Consider the following 21,012-nt stretch of genomic DNA (forward strand, 5'->3'; position numbering starts at 1 on the left):
CCGGGGGTAGTTGTCCTAGAGGGTAGTTGTCCGGGGGTATTTGTCCGGGGGTTGTTGTCCTACGGCAGTGGCGGATCCAGCCGGCGGCAAGAGGGGGGGGGGGGGGGGGGGGGGGGGGGCAAGAGGTAAGAGCACTATTTTTTTTTTTTTTTGGGGGGGGGGTCTAATTTTTCAGAAAATATTTTTCGGCGACTCAGCCAGCCGGTGAATAAGCGGGAGGAGGGGGGGGGGGGGGGGGGGGGGGGCCTGGCTAGGCCCCATAGGAAAGTGCCCGAACTTTGCTTTTTTATATATACAATGTTTTTTGATGGTTTCTTGTCAATTCGAGGGTGCTGATTCCAAATCCGATGAGTGTCAGACGCGAAACCTTCAGCATTTCGCGTAAACGGCGAAAATTCAAAATGGCCGCCAATGATGGCCACCAAATCATGAAAACGCTTATTCTTTGGCCATTTAACATTTTATTTTATGTTTTCTTGTCAATTTGAGGGTGCTGAATCCAAATCCGATGAGTGCCAGACGTGAAACTTTGAGCATTTCTCGTAAACGGCGAAAATTCAAAATGGCCGCCAAAATGGCTGCCAAAATGGCCGCCAAATCACGAAGGCGCTTATTCTTTGGCCATTTAACAGGTTATTTTATGTTTTCTTGTCAATTTGGGCGTGCTGAATCCAAATCCGATGTGTGCCAGACGCGAAACCTTGAGCATTTCTCGTAAAATGCAAAAAGTCAAAATGGCCGCCCAAAAAACATTGATTCGATGGCCATTTATCAGGTTATTTGATGTGATTTATTTGGTAAATTCGAGGATGCTGATTCTGAATCCGATGAGTGTCACACGTGAAACCATGAGCATTTCTCATAAAATGCGAAAAAATTCAAAATGGCCGCCAAGATGGCCGCCAAATCATGAAAACGTCCATTATATGACCATTTGACAGCTTATATAATGGTTACTTCATGTCAATTCCGAGTCGATGACGCTGATTCCAAAAACGATCTGTACCAGACGTAGAATCTAAAGGATTTTTCAGAAAATACGAAAATCCAATATGGCCGCTTTGCTGGAGTTCCAAAACTTCTGTCTGGGAAGAAATTCCCTCAGAATTTCAGGGTGCTTCGATTTGTCGTTGAGGAGATATTGAGATCAGAACTGGAAGACCACCACTTCATTGAAATAACCAGTCAAACTTAAATTGTGGATGAACTCCCAATAAACAGAACACTAAAAAGTAACCTCTTTTGGGAGTGTATTTTAAGTGATTTTAAAGTATAGTGCCTTTTGAACTAGATTTAAACGTTATCGACACGTGCCTTCATTTAAACAAAAAAGGTACTCCTGTTCACGTTTTCATCTAACCTAAAAACCACCAGTTTATCACGCGACTGGAGTAACGTGATTCCACTTACCTCTGTAAATCAAGTGTTTATGACCAAATAACTACTTGACCAAGCAACGAGTTTTTTGTCCGTTAACCGATGGTGGCGATAAATACGTAATTATTTGGTCTTGTAAGCACCTTTATCGATTGGTTTCACAGGTTATCCAAGGTTGATGGTAATAATCACGTTACTTACACCGGCTAATCGTCTTATTGTTCTGTCCGTGAATCTCTGGTTATATTAAATGAGTAATTCGGAGGTGTCTTACACACCTCTTTAAATGGTTTCAAAGTTACCATAAATTTCTTGGTTATGATCGCCTGGCTCAAGCTGATCACTAATCTAAGCTGTGAATCCGTGATATGTAGGTGTGAAAAATTTGTAATTATTAGGTGTCTTAAAACACCTATTTAAATGGTAGTCAAAGTTGCCAGCAGTTCCACGGTGATAATCTCGTGACTCAAACGGAATATTAATCTAAGCTGGGCATACGTGACTTTTAGGTGTGAAAAATTAGTCATGATTAGGTGTCTTAAAGCACCTTTTTAAATGGTAGTCAAAGTTGCCATAAGTTCCGCGGCGATGATCTCGTGACTCAAACGGAATATTAATCTAAGCTGGGCATACGTGACTTTTAGGTGTGAATAATTGGTCATGATTAGGTGTCTTAAAACACCTATTTAAATGGTAGTCAACGTTGCCAGCAGTTCCGCGGTGATGATCTCGTGACTCAAACGGAATATTAATCTAAGCTGGGCATACGTGACTTTTAGGTGTGAAAAATTAGTCATGATTAGGTGTCTTAAAGCACCTATTTAAATGGTAGTCAAAGTTGCCATAAGTTCCGCGGTGATGATCTCGTGACTCAAACGGAATATTAATCTAAGCTGGGCATACGTGACTTTTAGGTGAGAATAATTAGTCATAATTAGGTGTCTTAAAACACCTATTTAAATGGTAGTCAAAGTTGCCATAAGTTCCGCGGTGATGATCTCGTGACTCAAACGGAATATTAATCTCAGCTGGGCATACGTGACTTTTAGGTGTGAATAATTAGTCATAATTAGGTGTCTTAAAACACCGATTTAAATGGTAGTCAACGTTGCCAGCAGTTCCGCGGTGATGATCTCGTGACTCAAACGGATTATTTATATAAGCTGGGTATTCCGTGTTTTCCAGGTGTGAAAATGAGTTATTCTTGGGTGTCTTGATGGTTTCACAGTTCCCATTTAAAGGCCCACTGCACTACATGTAGCTACTTGCGCCCTCTATATAACAAACAATGCCTAATCGGTGACCATTGCTCCCCCATGATCCTCTTTTTCTTGTGTTAACTGAGAGCTGAGTTGATGAGATAACCACCTGTCCAGTGACCTTGCAGGGCGCTCGAATCCCTCCTGTAAACTACGGCAGATAAGCTTTAAGTTCCGTGGTGATAATACCGTGACTGTTGGCATATTTCTATGTTCACCAGTTGATAACTGCATGACTGTTGGCATATTTTCATTGCACCAGTTGATAACTGGAGTGTGCATATATCCAGTTGCACCGGTTGATGACTGAGTGTCGGCTGGTTCGAGTTGAACCAGCTGACACCAATTAATTTGCATATTGAATGTGGGGTGCGTGCAGATCTATGTTTTTAAACAATTTATCTGAATTTACAGCATATTTCTTAATTACTGATGATTTAGTTATATGCAATTCATTTCGAAAATACTACAAATATAAATTACCAGTTATTAGGACATTTCGCTACTTCGTATAAATTACATTTAGTTAAACATGAATAAGGGAAACATTAACTATGAACTAAAATAATTTCAATAAATTACAAGTATACGAAATTTGTTCGATTAATTCAATTATGTAAGTCTACTTATTACCAATGCCTTTACATTGGAAATACAGACGTACCAGTATTGAAGTATTGTTGCTGTTCAACTGGTTGGAAGTTAACCAAATGGTTCTAATGGCTCAGCTAGACCAGTTGAATTATAACTGGCCTGGATCAACTGGATCATTTAGCCCATTTCAATTTCCAGGGTTACCAGTTGGCATTAAATGGTTCATCAAGTGGACCAGGTGCAATTAGCTTTCTCTTCTGGGATGTTTGCACCCCCCTCCCCCAACCCCCTCTAACCCCAAACTGCTTCCGGCGCGCCTGGACGTAATTATGGAAGATCCAAGACACGATGTTCAGAAACGGGATGATTATTATTATTTTGGTTCATTTATTGTAACATTTGCGTAATTATTGGGTTGAACGCGGGTTACAGTAACATACTTCCTCTTCGACGTAAATTTCACGTGAATGAAGAACATGATTCATCTCAAGTCAGCCTCGTAATATTCACGTGAATTTCACGCAGATATTTTGACTAAAACTATTACTAACGCTTCACGTGTTTCTGTGACGCGATAATTTCGTTTATGAAGATGTAATTTCATAACCAAACAAACACGGGAGTATTAGGTTTACAAACCATGGTCTCCAAGGTAGGGATAATCACGTTATTATAATGGTGATATTGCAGTGACAATTGCGTGATTTAGTGTACATTGTCTTTTAAGTTACCTAGTGCCTAATATACGTATTAACACATTTACGTAAATGTCAGGTGTTTGAAGAACGTAACTCTCCTCAAGTCGATACCTTGATATTGACGTGATTTTCACGTGATTTTGTTTATTGGGCTGTCTTGTAACGCCCATGATCATCTGTAGGGATTTTGTTAGAGCTGGAAGGGAGGGTGACTGGTCTCTCCATCTGCAAGCTGTCAAGGAAATATTGCTCTATTTCTTCGCTTTAGGGCCCCTAGGGCATACCAATTATGCACGCTATGGGCTGTATTCTCCTTTCAATGCAAAGTCTAGCTGCCACCAGCATTACTCAAGCAGTTCTCAGGTAGATAACATGACTGTGGTGCACCATCTGGTGCGATATGTACATTGAAAGGGCGTACATGCGCTATGGAAAAGGACCTTCCACTTCCACTTTGAATGACTTTATACCCTTGCTCTCTAAGCTTTGTGTGTCAGCCTCTTTGGACAACTGAAGAATGACTTGGAAGCCATGCAAGAAGGGGAAGATCAGAAAGTTGTCACTTGTCACAAAGAAGAGAGCCTCAACAGAATCAAATCAGATGTGGCTGACAGAAAGGCAATTCACGAGATGCTATCGACTTGTATAGATGTATTTATCAGTGAGAAGTACCCTCCTTCAAGCTTGGTTATTCAGCAGTAAATGCCAATGATCTAAATCAAGATTGGATCTGATAAGATGAACGAGTACGAAAGAAAGTTGCCGATGGGGTTCCATGACACAATTAAGAAGAAAGTCAAAGGAATGGCAAAGGCTTCTGATATATGTCGTCAAGAGGTGAGGTATCTACAGTTGCCAATACAGGGATGATCTACGACCAGGTAATCGAGATCATGGCTACATCAAGGGAAGCGATTTTAACCAAAGCCTTATTCTCTTATGAATTGGCTCTCTATCCACCCGCACTGTTCAACAAGAATGGTGGTGCACAAGTAAGTCGTCTTAAATTCAAGGATCAAAGTTGAGTGTAGTCAACGAAATACACATGTGCCAGATGTTATATCAGGCTTGATGGATGTGCTCTTCTTTGTACCGTTCCGTTGCCTGCTTCTCCTGCAAAGATGTGTACTTTTGTAGATGTTGCTGTAGCATCATTCATGATATATGCAAACAGATGCCCAGTTATTCATGTGGTTTTTGACAGATAGTACGAGAGCAGCATCAAATCCGTTTTTACGAACAGCACGTGCAAAAGGTTGCAGCCGTGTATAATAGCTCAAGATTGAGTATCCTCTGCCAAAACAGAACGTCATCCTAAATGTTACTGCAAACAGGCAACAAGTCATCAAGATGATCGTACATCAGGTGTGTTCCATGCAAGCACAAGAGGGCAAACGATTGATCATAACTGGACCCGATCCGCATCCAATAATTATTGTTGTTGGGGCACTTGAAGAAGAAGCAGATGTAATAATGGCCTACCACATGATAAAGTAGGCTAAGAATGGTCGCTCGCCTATCAAAGTTGTGTGCGATGGCACAGATATATTGTCCATTCTGGCACACCATCTACATTTCCAAACTAATGGCATTCCACACACAACAAAGGTTTTAATGGAATCAACATCTCACGCTCGATCAGTCATATATATCAATGAGGTTAACAGGGAACACAATAAAATCATGCCCAATCTACTTTGAGCCCATACATTGTCTAGGTATATGTGACTCTTTCCTGTTTATACGTAGTAGGAAAGGCTTCTGCACTGAAGAATTTGGAGCCCTAGCTATCCTGATTCTCTACTCCTTGGGAATATACTGAAATCTTTCTCGATGAAGTAATAGAATCCTGCTTGACATACATAGCATCCATTTAAGGAGAGGAACAAAATGATTCTCTTGACACAATGCGAAGGATCATTTTCGCAAGGAAGGCTGGTGGCAAGCGCCTAGTCCCTTCCAAATTGATGAGTCTTCCACCAACTATGGCCGCTTTTCAGTCAGATTACCAGCGTGCCCATTATCAAGTGGCGTTGTGTGTGGCTGCTGGTAAGCCAGTACCCCAGCCCTGCCAGCCTATAGACCCATTGAAGAATGGATGGAGGAAGAAGTCTTCTATGATTCAACCTGTACATTTTGAAAATGATCAGCCAGTCGCAGCGGAAGAGTCCTCAATATCATTAAGTGTGGGTGTAGGAGCGGCTGCAGAACAGCCCAGTGCAGCTGCACGAAATCTTCACTGGCATGCTCGGAATTCTGCCACTGTATAAAGGGCGATGTCCATTGCCAAAATCCAATGAATAAGACATCAGAAGAGAGTGACAGTGACATTGACATTAGCAGTTGTGAAGACTAGTGCGATTTGACATTGTTCGGCGCTGTTATTAGGTGTTAAAACGTAAAAGACTTCAATGATGGTAAATGATTGTCTATAATGGACAAGGAAATGGTTGACAATGAATATCTATATCATATATCCATGTTTTCATTATTTTATTCATATATAAGCTTCCCATTACACAAAGTATACTTTGTTGTTTTCTAGCTAGCCTGCCGGGTTCGTTGTAACGGATCCACTGCAAAAATGCAGGTGTTAGAGCAACACAACTGATATATCGGACAACGCGGATAGATACAATTTGCTGTTATTATCACTCGCGTTTTCCAGAATACTGTAGTTGAAGTACTGGATTTCTGTCTTAAGCTAAATCAAAATTGTTGACCCTTGAATAATAAACCATCCGATGCTCACAATGGTTAAGCTACCCATAATAAGACTAACCTTGCATGGAAATCTAGTATTGCATTTAAACTTGTTTGAGTAACATCTAGATAAAGCACACACTCCATGGGTGTCGATCCCAGGAAAAAAAATCGATATAATACAATAAAAACTAAATGCAGACTCTGGAGGTGTACGTGCAACCGACACCATGGGCACTTGATATTGTCGGAAAGAAGGGATAACGGTTAAACGGATAATCTTTATCAAGCGTGATAGGTAGGTCATTAGTGACGTATCCCAACCCTTTCGTGTAGCGGGAGGAGGAAAGACATCAAAGACAGTAATGGAATCATATTGTATATTCATGGAGTATAATTTGAGTGGACGGAAGCGTGAGCATGTCTTCTAAATGGTTCTAGGACGCCTACCCCCTGGATATCCACCCCCGGATAACCACCCCCATCCAACTACCCTCTAAGACAACTACCCCCTAGGGCAACCACCCTCTAGGACGACCACCCCTCGGAACAACTACCCCCCCGGACGACTACCACCCAGACAACTACCCCCGAGGGCAGGCGCGGATCCACGGGGGAGGGGGGGGGGCGACGGGCCTGCTCCCCCCTGGTCAAAGAAAGAATAATTTTCTCACGAATTAGGCCCCCCCCAAAAAAAAAAAAAAAAAAAAAAAAAAAAAAAATCCAAGCTAGAGAGCAAGGAACCTTGTTTTGTTATATATACAATGTTTTTTTGATGCTTTCTTGTCAATTCGAGGGTGCTGATTCCAAATCCGATGAGTGCCAGACGCGAAACCGTGAGCATTTCGCGTAAATGGCGAAAATTCAAAATGGGCGCCAAAATGGTCGCCAAATCATGAAAATGCTTATTCTTTGGCCATTTAACATGTTTTTTTTTAAGTTTTCTTGTCAATTCGAGGATGCTGATTCCAAATCCGATGATTGCCGGACGCGAAACCTTGAGCATTTCGCGTAAACGGCGAAAATTCAAAATGGCCGCCAAGTCATGAAAATGCTTATTCTTTGGTCATTTAACATGTTTTTTTGATGGTTTCTTGTCAATTCGAGGGTGCTGATTCCAAATCCGATGAATGCCAGACGCGAAACCTTGAGCATTTCGCGTAAACGGCGAAAATTCAAAATGGCCGCCAAAATGGCCGCCAAATCATGAAAATGCTTATTCTTTGGCCAATTAACAGATTATTTTATGTTTTCTTGTCAATTTGAGGGTGCTGATTCCAAATCGGATGAGTGCCATTCGCCTAGCCTTTAGCATTTTACGCAAAAGATGAAAATTCAAAATGGCCGCCAAATCACGAAAACGTATTCTACGGGACATCAATGATGCTTGATGTTTTGGGGCAAATCGAGGGCGCTGATTCCAAAACCGATAATTGCCAGATGTGAATCCCACTACTTTTTTATTATTACGCAGTTTCTTAATTCTTATCATCTAGTGTACAAATTGTTTACCGTATCATTTATCTGCAAACAAAGAAACTTTCCTTTATTAGCTTGATTTTCTCCTGTCCAATGAAAATGGCCGACAAACCAAACATGTGCAAATGAAATGATGCATATAAATGGTATATTGAGTGTGTCAGGGGTGTCGATTTGTATCCCTGGTTGGGGGGGGGGGGATGATAGGTGCCAAAATATTTTCGGCAATGGATCAAAGCAACCAAGAGGTAGAAGCGTGTGGCAGGTTGTACCCCTCCCTTCCAAGTTATTAACTTTTTCAAGTCACCTTCAATAAAGATAACATTTCAGAGAATATGGGACCCATGTGGGGCCCACATGGGCTTGCTACCTGGGTTATTATCCTCTCAAGCGCGTAACCAGGATTTTATTTTAGGGGGGCAGTAGTGAGCTCTGACGTTTCATTAAATTATTAGGGGAAAAGAAGACGATTCGTTGTACCGTTCTCGACTTTTAATCCTTGTTTGAATCAAGTTCCCCTTCCTCCGCGCGAAGCGCGGAAGCTTTGAAGTTTCATTAAATTATTAAAGAAAGAAGACGATTCGTTGTACCATTCTCGACTCTTAATCCTTGTTTGAATCAAGTTCCCCTTCCTCCGCGCGTAGCGCGGAAGCTCTGACGTTTCATTAAATTATTAAAGAAAGAAGACGATTCGTTGTAACATTCTTGACTCTTAATCAAAGTCTTAATTCACTCTCCCGCGCGAAACACGAAAGCTTTGACATTTCATTAAATTATTAAAGAAAGAAGTCGATTGGTTGTACCGTTCTCGACTCTTAATCCTTGTCTGAATTCAGTTTCCCCCCTCCCGCTAGCTTTGACGTTTCATTAAATTATTAGAGAAACAAGACGATTCGTTGTACCGTTCTCGACTCTTAATTCACCGCCCCCGCCCCCCTGGCTACGCGCCTATATCCTCTCTGTCTTTCATTATCTCTCTCTCTCTTCCACTCTCTACTTCTTTTTGGCACATTTGAGCTTCGCGCTTAACATTTAGCTCATTGTTTTTTAACGCTACGGCTTTGCATTTGGCGCACTGCATTTCTATGATGCTGTTGATTGAATGAATTGAATAAATCCATCAATTCCTGATGAAACCGTATGAGCGAGAATTCAATTAATTCTTGTCTCATATACGTTTGTCTCATTTACTTCGTTTTCTAGTTATATATGTATGTATTATGAAAATGAGATAACAAAATGTGTATATTGATGGTCATTGATGGTATATTGCGAGTAATAAACATTAACTACTCTCATCGGGCTCTCATCATTAATTTTTCTCTTCATTTTTTTTTTGTGATGGTGAATTATTGGGGGGGGGGGATGATTGTACAGGCCATCCCCCCCCCCCCCACCTGAAATTGTATTAGCAAGTAGGTTTCATAATTTTGGAAGGTAATATGAGCCTGCCGCACCTTGGTGGGTAGCTGTGTTATTTTGTATTTTTTCTTAGAGATAGTGAAAATAACTTTCACCAACTCATTTCTACTGAGCGAACACTCTGTTTTATGTACAGTTTTATGTAAATATTGTAGTGTGAGGACCCCAAGGAAGTAATGTTCTATAACCATTGCTGAATTGGGCTTTCCACCGATTGTTATCTATTGTACATGTATTAATATTTCATTTGAATATTTTCTTTGTATAATATTTTTATCTGATTTCAGAAATAAAAACAACAACAACAAACACATAAAAATCGCAAAACTATCTGAAAACAGATCATGTATCTTTAAAATGTTGTTAGAGTACAATATTATATACATGTATGTACTGGAAAGCCTGAATGACTTATAATACGTAGGTGTCTAAAAATATGATAAGAGTCAGTTCAAAAAGGTGATTGAAAGCAAGGTTATGTGAACTGTGAAATCAGTATGGAAATGGTATGTGACCATATACATGTATATAATTATAGGGCTGTTTCGTAGTACGGCACATTCTTAGTGAGAAAATAAATCGTGTCTATTGATTTTCCCTTACCATTTTGTTGATCACTTTTGACAACCTCATGCCATTTCTGTTCTTCATTTTATTACCAAGCTGAAAGACAATTCTAATACTTCGTAATCCTGAAAAAATTTAATAGTATAGTTGAAACTACAGTTCGTACTCGACCCCGCAACATCGCTATTATAAGGGTAAACCCAACAGTTTTTGCGTGTTTGTGTTTATTTCTTATTCTGTTTCTACATCTCTCTTCAGCCTGAATAACATTCACGATGGAAAAGAGACATTTGGAGAGAAGTGAAGAGGTGACTGGATCCACGAGGGATGAAACGCCAAGTTCAAGGTAAAATCATGTTTCGTGTATATATGACAAAATCAAAATATATATCAAAGAATAATAAACACGTTATTTTCAGTTTAAGATAATACATCGTATAGTTGGTGTTAATAAATTTCTTAAATTATTAAATATTTCGCAGTCAGACTTATGTTCATTTTGTTATAGCTTCGTGGAATCTATAGAACATTTATTTTGGGATTGCCCAATCATATGTTATTTATATCTATTTCACTGTGATTATTAAGACACTTTAAAATGATTTAGCAAAATAATGTTTATATTGTATTTATTCTTGGGAAGCTACAAAAACAAGCTATGCTTTCCAGTAGGTTCCTGTTTCATTTCATAATTTTGATCATACTTTGTCAACTATGTTCTTTATTGTGCAAACAATTGTAATTTGAAATGAAATAAAATCAATCAATCAATCAATTAGAAGGTTTATTGCGGATGTCCAACATTTAATTTTAGAGGATAAAGTTACTTTGAATAAAATTAATTTCTTATTTGGGTTTTATGGAAACGTTGGAGTCCAATTTAATTTTATTATTTTATATGCCAAATACTATATATTTTCCAACAAATGCAAAAATAGCATACTCTCACTAATTCGTATTACCGTTCTCTTGAACAATACATTGATGTTAAAAATAACAAATTTGTATCATTTGATAATAGGTGGAAAAACATTGTGTTGCTTTAAAAAAATATTTAAAAAATGTACCACCATGTCTTGTATAATCAGCTATATTCTTGCTGTTGATTCTATTGGTTATATTATGTATGGATATTCATATATGTTTTGTTATGTTTTGCAAAGTCGAAAGCAATATTGAATAAAGATGATTTTATTAAAGAAAGATAAAACAAACACTTATTTATTTATAATTATCATTGGATGGTACACATATCATTGGACAGTGGCACACATGCAATATGACTGAGTGATATTCATTACCTCAAAAGTATGTGAACTACAGGTACATGTAGTAATTATATATATATATATATATATATATATATATATATATATATATATAAACATAGTAAAGGATTGGTTTCATACAATGAATTTGAGCGAAAAAATAAACAGGAGGAATTGAAAATTGACAAGAATTTATCGTGATTTGTCAAAGGAATACTTGAGAACCGCTTGAATAAATGTGTAATATAACTTTAAGTGTGCTCTGTAAGAAATGATTTCGTTTAATTTCTTTATATTTTAGTGGTCAAACGTCGAGTAAAACATGCGGATTTGATGACGTCATCATGAAAGTAGCAAACGCTATATCAGAAGATGTTGATTTAAGGAGACTTGGTCTTGAGCTGGGAGTCCAGACTCCTGATATCAACCGGGCATTGCAGACAAATTGGGCTGGAGGTATAAAGACCAGTAATGGTAATGTGATGATGCTACAAAATTGGGCAGAGACGGTCAAGCCATCAAATCAACTTTCCATTCTTAGAGCTGCTCTACAGGCGGTGGGCTTGAAAGAAATAAAGGAGACTTGTCTGCCAAGAAAAGGTGATTTTTTGTTTGTTATTGAAGATCCGCATTAAAAAGGTTAGAGTATTTGGTAAAGTTGGAATCAAAAGTCCCCTCATTGTTTGGCGAACTAAAAATGTGAGCATGTTTCCCTCCGTGTAAGAATATTGTGCATAATGTTCGAGGGGTGTTGTAAATCTTTTTCAAATTGAACGTAGTTTAATTTTATTGAGTCACTAATATTCTAGCTAATGATACATGAACCTTATTCATAAGTCTGCTGTCACCGGTGACTGAGCAGCAGCCCTTTCAAAACTTATTGTCACAATCAGGCGCGTACGCAGGGAGGGTGGGGTTGGGGTTTAGCCCCCCTAAATGTTTTTTATGTGTGTGTTTTGAAGGAACCCCCCCCTAAACTTAATTTTAATTTTTTTTTTAAAGTTTAAAAAATTGACCCCCAACAAGTGCTCTTACACCCCCCCCCCCCCCTCGAAAAAAATCCTGTGTACGCTACTGGTCACAATCCTCGTTTGCCAAATTTAGGCTGCAGCAATGAAAGGGGGCTGAAATCTTTAAGCAGAGCTCCAACTTAGCCGCGCGCGAGTTGTATTAGCGAGTTATGGCGAGTTGTTGTGAGTTGCACTCGCAATATCTCGCGAAAAGCTCTTCTTGTAACTCGGGATAACTCGCGACAACTCGGTATGGCTAGGCGTAACTCCTTATAACATTCCACGACTCTCCTCGAAGTCGCGAGCAGTTCAAAAATTGTACTGACTGTTTGTTACTCGAGTTGAACTCGCTTACACTCATAATATACTCGCATTACTCGTAACAAGCTCGCACTGCACTCTTCATAACTCCTATCAACCCGCCAACTTTAAGTATACGCGAGTGATATTCGAGTTTCCAAGAGTGAAGTACGAGCACTACGATCGTGCTGCGAGTCAAGCCGAGTCATACTGAGTTGCCCACGAGATTTACGCGAGTTTAGTACGAGTACGGGGACTTACGGCGAGTTTCGTATGAGCATAGGCAGAGTGTAGGGCGAGCATTTCAAGCTTGACAAGCGTACAATCATATAATACGTCAGCTGGCCTACAATATTGTGCAGAAGATCAAGGCATGTTCTTCCTCCGGCAGATCTAGCAAATATCCATCTGGCACCCCAATTGGGGTAGAGAAAAGCTCTTGTCTTATTTCACCGTTTTGTGCCTTTTTTAAGGGAAAATATTTGTCTAGATGTAGCCCCAAGCCACCCCACCCCCCCGCATGCCGGTGATGTTTAAATGTTGTTAATATCTGACCCATCACCCTCAGACCCTTCTGCATCTTGTTCTGGTCCTCTCTCTTTTTACAGGTAAACATGGCGAGATGCCTGACCATGTACAACGATTAAGAACGAAGTTGAGGGCTAGATATATCGAGGAATTTAGCGAGGTCAAAGTATCTCCTATGGACCCCGAATCACGCACATGGCTGCAGCATATCTTCGTCAGTCTCATCTTAATGTTAGGATGTATTGGCGATCAGGAACAACCAATTGAATACGAGAATCTGTTCAGTTTCATTCAAACAAAAACTAAGAAAGGATTCATAACACGGGTAGCCTTCCTTGGAGAAGCTGGTGTGGGCAAATCGACATTGTTTGCAAAAATAGCCCTCGATTGGGCGATGGGTAAATGTCTCCAAGATATCACTGTTCTATTTCACGAATCATTTCGAGACATAGAAGATAGTCCCTTCTTTGGTAATATCGTTATGAATCATTTCCCAGATGACACAGAGATTATAGGGGAATGGATTGATAAATACATCAAGGAGAATCAAAGGAAAGTTCTGATCTTACTGGACGGAATGGACGAGGCTAAAATGGACATAAAAAATCCAAACCGTAAGCTTGCTATCGTCTCGATCGTAAGAAGGGAGAGCTTCATCGACACATCCGTTCTCATTAGTACACGTCCTTTTGGAGCTGATCAAATCAAGAGCATTCAGAAAATCCATGAAAAGTACTGCTATATACAGGTCAAGGGTTTTACGAAAGAAAACAGAAATAAATACATCAAACAGTATTTCAACAATGACAGAGCTTCTGCATCCAGTCTCATCCACTTCATGAACACTAACAGTGTAGTTTCTGAGTATATGGCACCATTCCCAATCTTTTGCTGTATGCTTTGTTACATGTGGAAAGTCGGATCTAAGCGCGAAACAACTGAGAATCTACAAGCAGTCTCCCAACTAATGAAAGAGATGGATTTTGCTCTTCGGGAGCAATATTCTTCAAGATACACTGACAATGAGGAAGGGTATCAATGCCATATGGAGAAAGCTGCTGAAGCCATTGTAAAGGTTGGTTGTGTGGCCTTCGAGGGGTTGCTGAAAAATCAGTTCATCTTCACCAAAGATGAAATGAAAGCCTGCGATGGGTTTGCAGCAATAGCATGTCATGTTGGGATTCTGAGTGGGGAAAAGAGGTTGGCCTCAAGAAAAATCAGACAACGAGATAGAAAGCAATTTATCCAAGAATTCTCTTTCCCTCACAAGCTTCTGCAGGAACACTCCGCAAGCCTCTACATTGCATCGCTGTATAACCACAGTCGTTCGGAATTCAACAGAATCCTGACACACAAGCTGATAAAGGACTACAGGGCGTTCAAATACGTCTTGTACTTCACTGCAGCTCATGGAGGTGAAGTAGGAAAGTCGGTACTGGAAGCTCTGTGCAAGAAAGTTGATGACATGGAATTCATCATTCGGGCTGCTTTTGAATGTCATGATTCAGAAGCCATTGATCCCTTCAGGAATCTTTTGAAGACGAAGGCACATCTTGTATTATTTCGTCATATTCCATTCACCACACTTGCATTCACACTGGAGACAATGGGGAAAGAAGTAGTAAGTTCTGTGAATAGAATTATAGACTTATCTCATTTTCGTTTATCTAGTTGTGAAATGTTATCACATTGAGTTTTTGCTACAAAGAAAAAAACAAATACAAGAGACCTACACAATGTATTGTCTGTTTTTCTATTCTACTGACCGATAATCATATATAACCTTCCATGTTCTTCTGTTGTTATTGGGCATTAATAGAGCAGGCTGCATGGTGTAATTATAGTCTCATACAAAAGCGAGGGTCATACCATCGTTTGCCTCTTCCTCATATAAGTGTAAAGCTTGACTTTCTTTAAAAAAGAAAGGAAGGAAAACAATAGTACATGGCAATTTTAGAATCAAACAAAGACTAAGGAATGAAACACACACGGACACACGCCTACGCTCACATCCTTCATGGGAAATAGGTCAACCAACCAAACAAACTAATATCTGATGTAGGTCATGTTATATTTTGAACATGCCTTTATAATCGTTATCGTTTGTTCATATACTTCTAACACTCACATTATGATTATGTATAACTCGAATTTGATTCAATTTGTATTTTTCAAACGTTTGATTTTTTTCTTGGTCTTGGTATATTTGTATCCTAGGTATTTACACACATCCACGCCATCTGTGTGTGGTGAAGATAATATACACCATTGTATATTTGTATAACTGTATACTACAAATGGACACACGCAAAACTACTTTTAAGAACATTTATTTCGGAAATAAAATTAATAGATCGAAAGCTAACTTTATATTTGTTGTACAGGTAAGAAGAAGTTCCTCGATTCGTGAATCATTGGGTGTTAGCAGGTCCTTGGAAGCTAACGCATCATCGTCACATGAAGCAGCAGTAGGTCTCTTCACATTACAGGACTTACGACACTTGGACATTATGTTGCGGTGTCTGGATGATGAATTCTACACAGGAATGTCTGCTGCAGCTTCACAGTCCAAGGTATCAGAGATGAGGGGCCTGGTTATTGTATTACATCAATGAATCTTGAATCATAGTTTTCATTATTTCTTAATCGATGCATACTCATATTTGTTGCTTAATAATAACATTTAAACATTACATTCATCAAAAAAATTTGGTTATTACACTCATAATGTCGTCACTGCTTTCCACAAAGGTAGGAAATCAAAGCATTATGCAAGGCTTGTAAAAGGGTCTTGCTCTCCTCTTTCTTTTCCTTTTTATTTATCATTAATATGTATTTTACCATGTAATTTTTCTCTTAATTTGTCACAATGTGGCGGCGCTTGGGACAATCGATGGAAAATGTGAACTTCAGCCAAATTCGTTGCCAGCCTCGAATGAAGAAATAAATTTCACTATTTTTTTTGTTGTTTTTTTATGTTTATTCTTCTTCATTATCCTTTTTGTTTGTTTAGTTTAACATTTATTGACGATTTTCCATTAGTATAAGTTTATACTGGCTGTAATCAACACTTCACGCACTAAAGGACGTAGGCTATTTTCCACTCGGGTCCCTGCACTTCTCCTACCGCAATTCTAGTTGACAAACACACACGCTCATTAGCGTAATGAGCCAAACATTTTGAGAGAGCCGAGCCAGAAATAGTCCAGAATCTGGCCTATTTAATTTTGATCTCCACCACACCAGCGCTACCTTCCCCTACTTACTTGCTACCAGCCGAAGATGGTGTTATCATTAAATTAGGATGCCCGGTGAAAAATTTGTCTGGACGGTCCTCAGTTACGTGCGTACACGCGATAAGAACGGCTGAATGGATTTTCTTCAAACTTGGCTTAGAGATATTCTACGGCTGGTATAAAGATGATTTTGAAATGCAGATTTAATGGTTGATGTATTATGACTGTTGTCAATATATATATATATATATATATATGTATATTTTAAACATATACTAATATCTTTACTAATATACTTTAGCAATCTGTTCCATCTCGTTCATTACTCAACACACTGTTAATCGGTGTTTATTTACGTCGGTGAAGGCCAATTTGTTGACCAAATGCAATAAAAACAACCCGACGCAAGATTCATTCATTTGAATAAATATGCGATACCCGCTGATACAAGGGATTAGAACCAACAGAACCCACGGGCGAAAGCTCAGTAGTCTAGTGAATAGGACGCCTGTCTAGAGATCAGGAGGTCGTGGGTTCGAACCCCCCTCCGAGTATGTGTGACCCATGATTTGTTTTCATCTCTATTATTCGACACACTACTATTAATCAGTGTTTATTTACGTCGGTGAAGGACAATTTGTTAACCAGTCGCTTTAAGAATTGCCTCCATTTGCATTTGGGGATAAGACAATAACTTCTCTGTCGGTTCTCAAGGTCACAGCATAATCTTGCCATGCTCTTATGCATACGAATTCGTAGTTCATGCCCAGTTGACCGAAGGCCCGCGAGACTAAAGACCTCTAATGTTTTAAAGTAGTATTTTAGTATAATGCGAAATGTAAGAATCTAATTATAATTAATATTTAAACATGAAGTTTAGGGTAGCGGGACGTTTTTCAGTGGGAGGGGGGGGGAGGTGGGGTTGCATTGACGTTAATTTACATGGAGACATGCAGAGAAAGGACACAAATATGAGGGGGGGGATAAAACAAAACTGAGGGGAAAATAGGCCTCGCGGATTTTTGGTCTCGTGGACCTTTGGTCAAATGGTCAGACCCCGAATTTGTTGTGCAATTCAATGTTCAAGGTTCAATTTTTTAACAGGGGCACTTGATATATGCATCTTATATATTGAGTGAGCTGGTCGCATCAAACTTTCAAAACATTTTGTTTGCCCCTAGAAACATCAATTGAGTTTTCTGTCATATAATTATACCATACCATTTTTGTTTTTCGCTGGGCGTCCTAATTTAAAAGGAGTTTTTTTTTTTTTTAAAGCTTTTTTGCCTTTATTCAGATCTTCATAATTATACAAAATGATGAATAGGAACACAATTGTTCTTACAGTATAAACATACATGTAGTACCTTGTCTCATGCATTATAAACACAGACATATTTAAAAAATATTTTCCATTTGTATCCAAACTAATAAAGTACACATTCAAAACAAGTGTACAGAATGTGCTCCAATTCCTTTAAAAGGGAAAAGGTGAGGGTAATACTTGGATACAACATTATACAAAGGAACAATTTTTACAACATAATAAGCAAATCAATTAGTTCAATGTAAAATTAAGCAATCTGAACAAAGATTTTCTTATATAAACAAAAAGTATAAGGTGAAGGTGCTGCTTCATAATCCATGATAAATTTTTTTTTGTTATATTTACATATAATGATATGGTGCATTTTTCATTATAACTGCATAAGGGTCTTGTATCAGTGGAGGTCTTTATCGATACCGTTATTTAAAAAAATAAAAATATAAAAAAACAGGCAAACACGATAGCAGATAAGTGTCCGGATCGATGAGAAAGTGAGGGAGTGAACAGGAAACAGGAATTACAATATATATATACAATCAGTTCCCCTGCCTTAAGGGGTAAAATTTTCCCATTTTTGATAATGTATTGGCAGTTTGTCCTTTAATTTTGCTTTTTCATGTTTAACTTTTTTTGAGTTCTCTACAGCCTTACATATTTCTTTACTAGTTGGGAACTTTCCTTTTTTACGATTACTGTAAATCATATATTTGACCAAAATCAATACATGATTTAACAATATATTATCTTTCATATTTTTTCTGAAACCAAGCAACACATCAATCCATTGCATATTAAGAAACTGAAACATCTTTAAACTGTTTCCCATCTCATTCCATATTCTGGACCCTTCAGAACATTCAAAGAAGATATGACGGTAGGTTTCTACTTCTTTTCTACAAAAGGAACATAAATTTGACTGTGTTAATCCAAAAAGATACAATTTATCATTACAAAATATGATGTTATGTAAAAGTTTATACTGACATTCCCTTAACTTCCCATCTAGAGTGGAAAATCTGGGAATTGAGAAACATGTTGTAGTTTCCGACTTATCTAGATTTAAAGCTAATACCTCTGGATGTTTAAAAACAAATGCATCTTGTATTATAGCAATAAAAATGTTATAGAGCATTATGGAAGAGACAGACTCAAAATAATACACTGTTTTGTTAATGATAAAGTTAATGTTGGAAAGATCAAGAGTGTCATTTAGAGTATCATCTCTCCCTCTGCAAATTCTCTTAATCTTCCAGGCAGCTGGTAATTTGGTGTATAGATCATTAAGAAAAAAACAGATCGTCTACATTAAGACCTTTCCTTATGAAATAGTCCCCTGATCTCACATCACCTTCTGCGTCCGTCTAATGTTTAACTTAAAAAATGTTCACATGTAATAATTTAGCATTAAAAGGAATTATCCTACCTTCAATAAAAGTATTGTTAAAGATAATTTGATTTTCATTATGTGTTTCTTTTACAATATATTCCTTCTCCTTTAGATATTTCCAGATGTTCAAAAAATCCAAGTATATATTGGGTGCCTTAATGTTGATTGTTTTGGGATTATAATTGCAAAGAAATATTAACTTTCTTCCTACCGTTCTGAATATATATTCGAAAAATTGTTTCCATTTCATGTCATTATTTCCACCAATCAGTTTCTTAATCCACACTACACGCTGTGCATAGATCATGTACTTGAAATTCAGCATTTTCAAACCCCCTTTATCATAGTTCAAATATAAAATATTCCTTTTTATCTTATCATGTCAATTCCATATAAAATTAAAACATATCTTTTCAACTTCCTTGAAAACACTTGGTGGTACCGAAATTATAGAAGACACATATAGTAATTTAGAGATTGCAAAAACTTTAACCAATTGAATTTTCCCAAAAAGTGTTAAATCCCGTTGCTTCCACCACCCTAACAATCTTTTTATTTTGCTCAGTATTTCCTTATAATTCATTTCTCCTTTAACATTAATATCCAAATAAAAGTATATTCCAAGAAATTTTACCAGAGAAACCATCTTACCCAATGTTATACCGGTCAAATTTTCATTACTGTGACCAGAAGAACCAAGCTTCATAATTTGTGTTTTGTCCCTATTGATTTTTAATCCAGATACCTGAGAAAAGGAATCTAATATTTTTTCTAAGATTTTCATGTCTTCTGTGTCTTTCAAAAGAATTGAACAGTCGTCCGCATACATTACTATTTTCGTCTGTATATTGCCTATCAAAAATACCTTTTGATAGCATGACAAATACTGGTTAACCATCTACGTCTATTTTTGGAAAACTGCACGTAAACGAATGGACTTGATTAACGGTAGTCGGCGACTTAATCTCTACATGGTCAGTGCGCGCTAGCGTTCGCGAAACAGACCGAAGTTCTCCTCCCGCTTCGGTTTCGCGTATGTTGCACGCACGTGAATGCTGCGGTCGCGCCGTCCGTAGTCGTATAACCGATTGGGCCCCGAGTAGGGGCCAAGACACACAGTCTCGTCATTTTTATTTTTTTTAATGATATTTTATTTCCTTCCTCATAATTTCACATAACAAGAAATTTACATAACAAAAAATTATAAAAATAAGCATTATAAAACAAGATCTTTGATACGAGACATTTCATGAGTTACATCAATCAATGAACATAGAAAAAATCTCAGATTATACATGATTCTACCTTTTTTTCTTGCATGTAACAGTGTATAATCAAAATAACAGTAGAAGGTTTAAAGTTACATAGTACCATCCTGTTACACACTCTCACACCAACAAACTCATGACACCCCCCTCCCTCTAGCCCACCCACACCACACACCCTTTCACACACACAACACACACACACTGCATGGAACCTGTTCCGGAGATTTCCTTCCTCATAAAATTCACATTACAAAAGAATTATCACAGTATGTAATACAAAGCAAGATCTACGTACAATACAAAACATTTCATGAATTACAATGAACATAGAAAAATCTCAGATCATACATGTTTGTACATTTGTTCTTTCATGTAACAGTTAATAATCAAAAGAACCATAGAGGAAGGTATGAATTTTACCTAGCCCGACCCGATCACACACTCGCACACCCTCAACTCACACCACACAAACTCTTCACCCCCCCCCCCCCCTCTAGCCCTCCCACCTCACACCCCCTTCACGCCGACACACACACTGCATGCAACCTGTTCCGGTTTGGCCACCTGTACAAGAGAGAGAATTAATAAT

General features: G+C 38.3%; 1 protein-coding gene across 1 annotated transcript in view; it reads left to right on the forward strand.

The window, feature by feature from the left end:
* The first annotated feature begins 10,374 nt into the window (after window positions 1-10,374).
* Window positions 10,375-21,012, forward strand: part of LOC105436577 (NACHT, LRR and PYD domains-containing protein 3-like) — a 37,189-nt gene continuing 26,551 nt past the window's right edge. Inside the window, exons 1-4 of the mRNA XM_030991047.1 lie at window positions 10,375-10,445; window positions 11,669-11,823; window positions 13,286-14,826; window positions 15,590-15,778. Of these exons, the coding sequence (XP_030846907.1) occupies window positions 10,375-10,445; window positions 11,669-11,823; window positions 13,286-14,826; window positions 15,590-15,778 (1,956 nt within the window). The remainder of the gene's footprint in view (window positions 10,446-11,668; window positions 11,824-13,285; window positions 14,827-15,589; window positions 15,779-21,012) is intronic.

The sequence above is a fragment of the Strongylocentrotus purpuratus genome, unplaced genomic scaffold (assembly GCF_000002235.5).
Source record: "Strongylocentrotus purpuratus isolate Spur 01 unplaced genomic scaffold, Spur_5.0 spur5_scaffold_2, whole genome shotgun sequence".
NCBI lineage: Eukaryota > Metazoa > Echinodermata > Echinoidea > Camarodonta > Strongylocentrotidae > Strongylocentrotus > Strongylocentrotus purpuratus.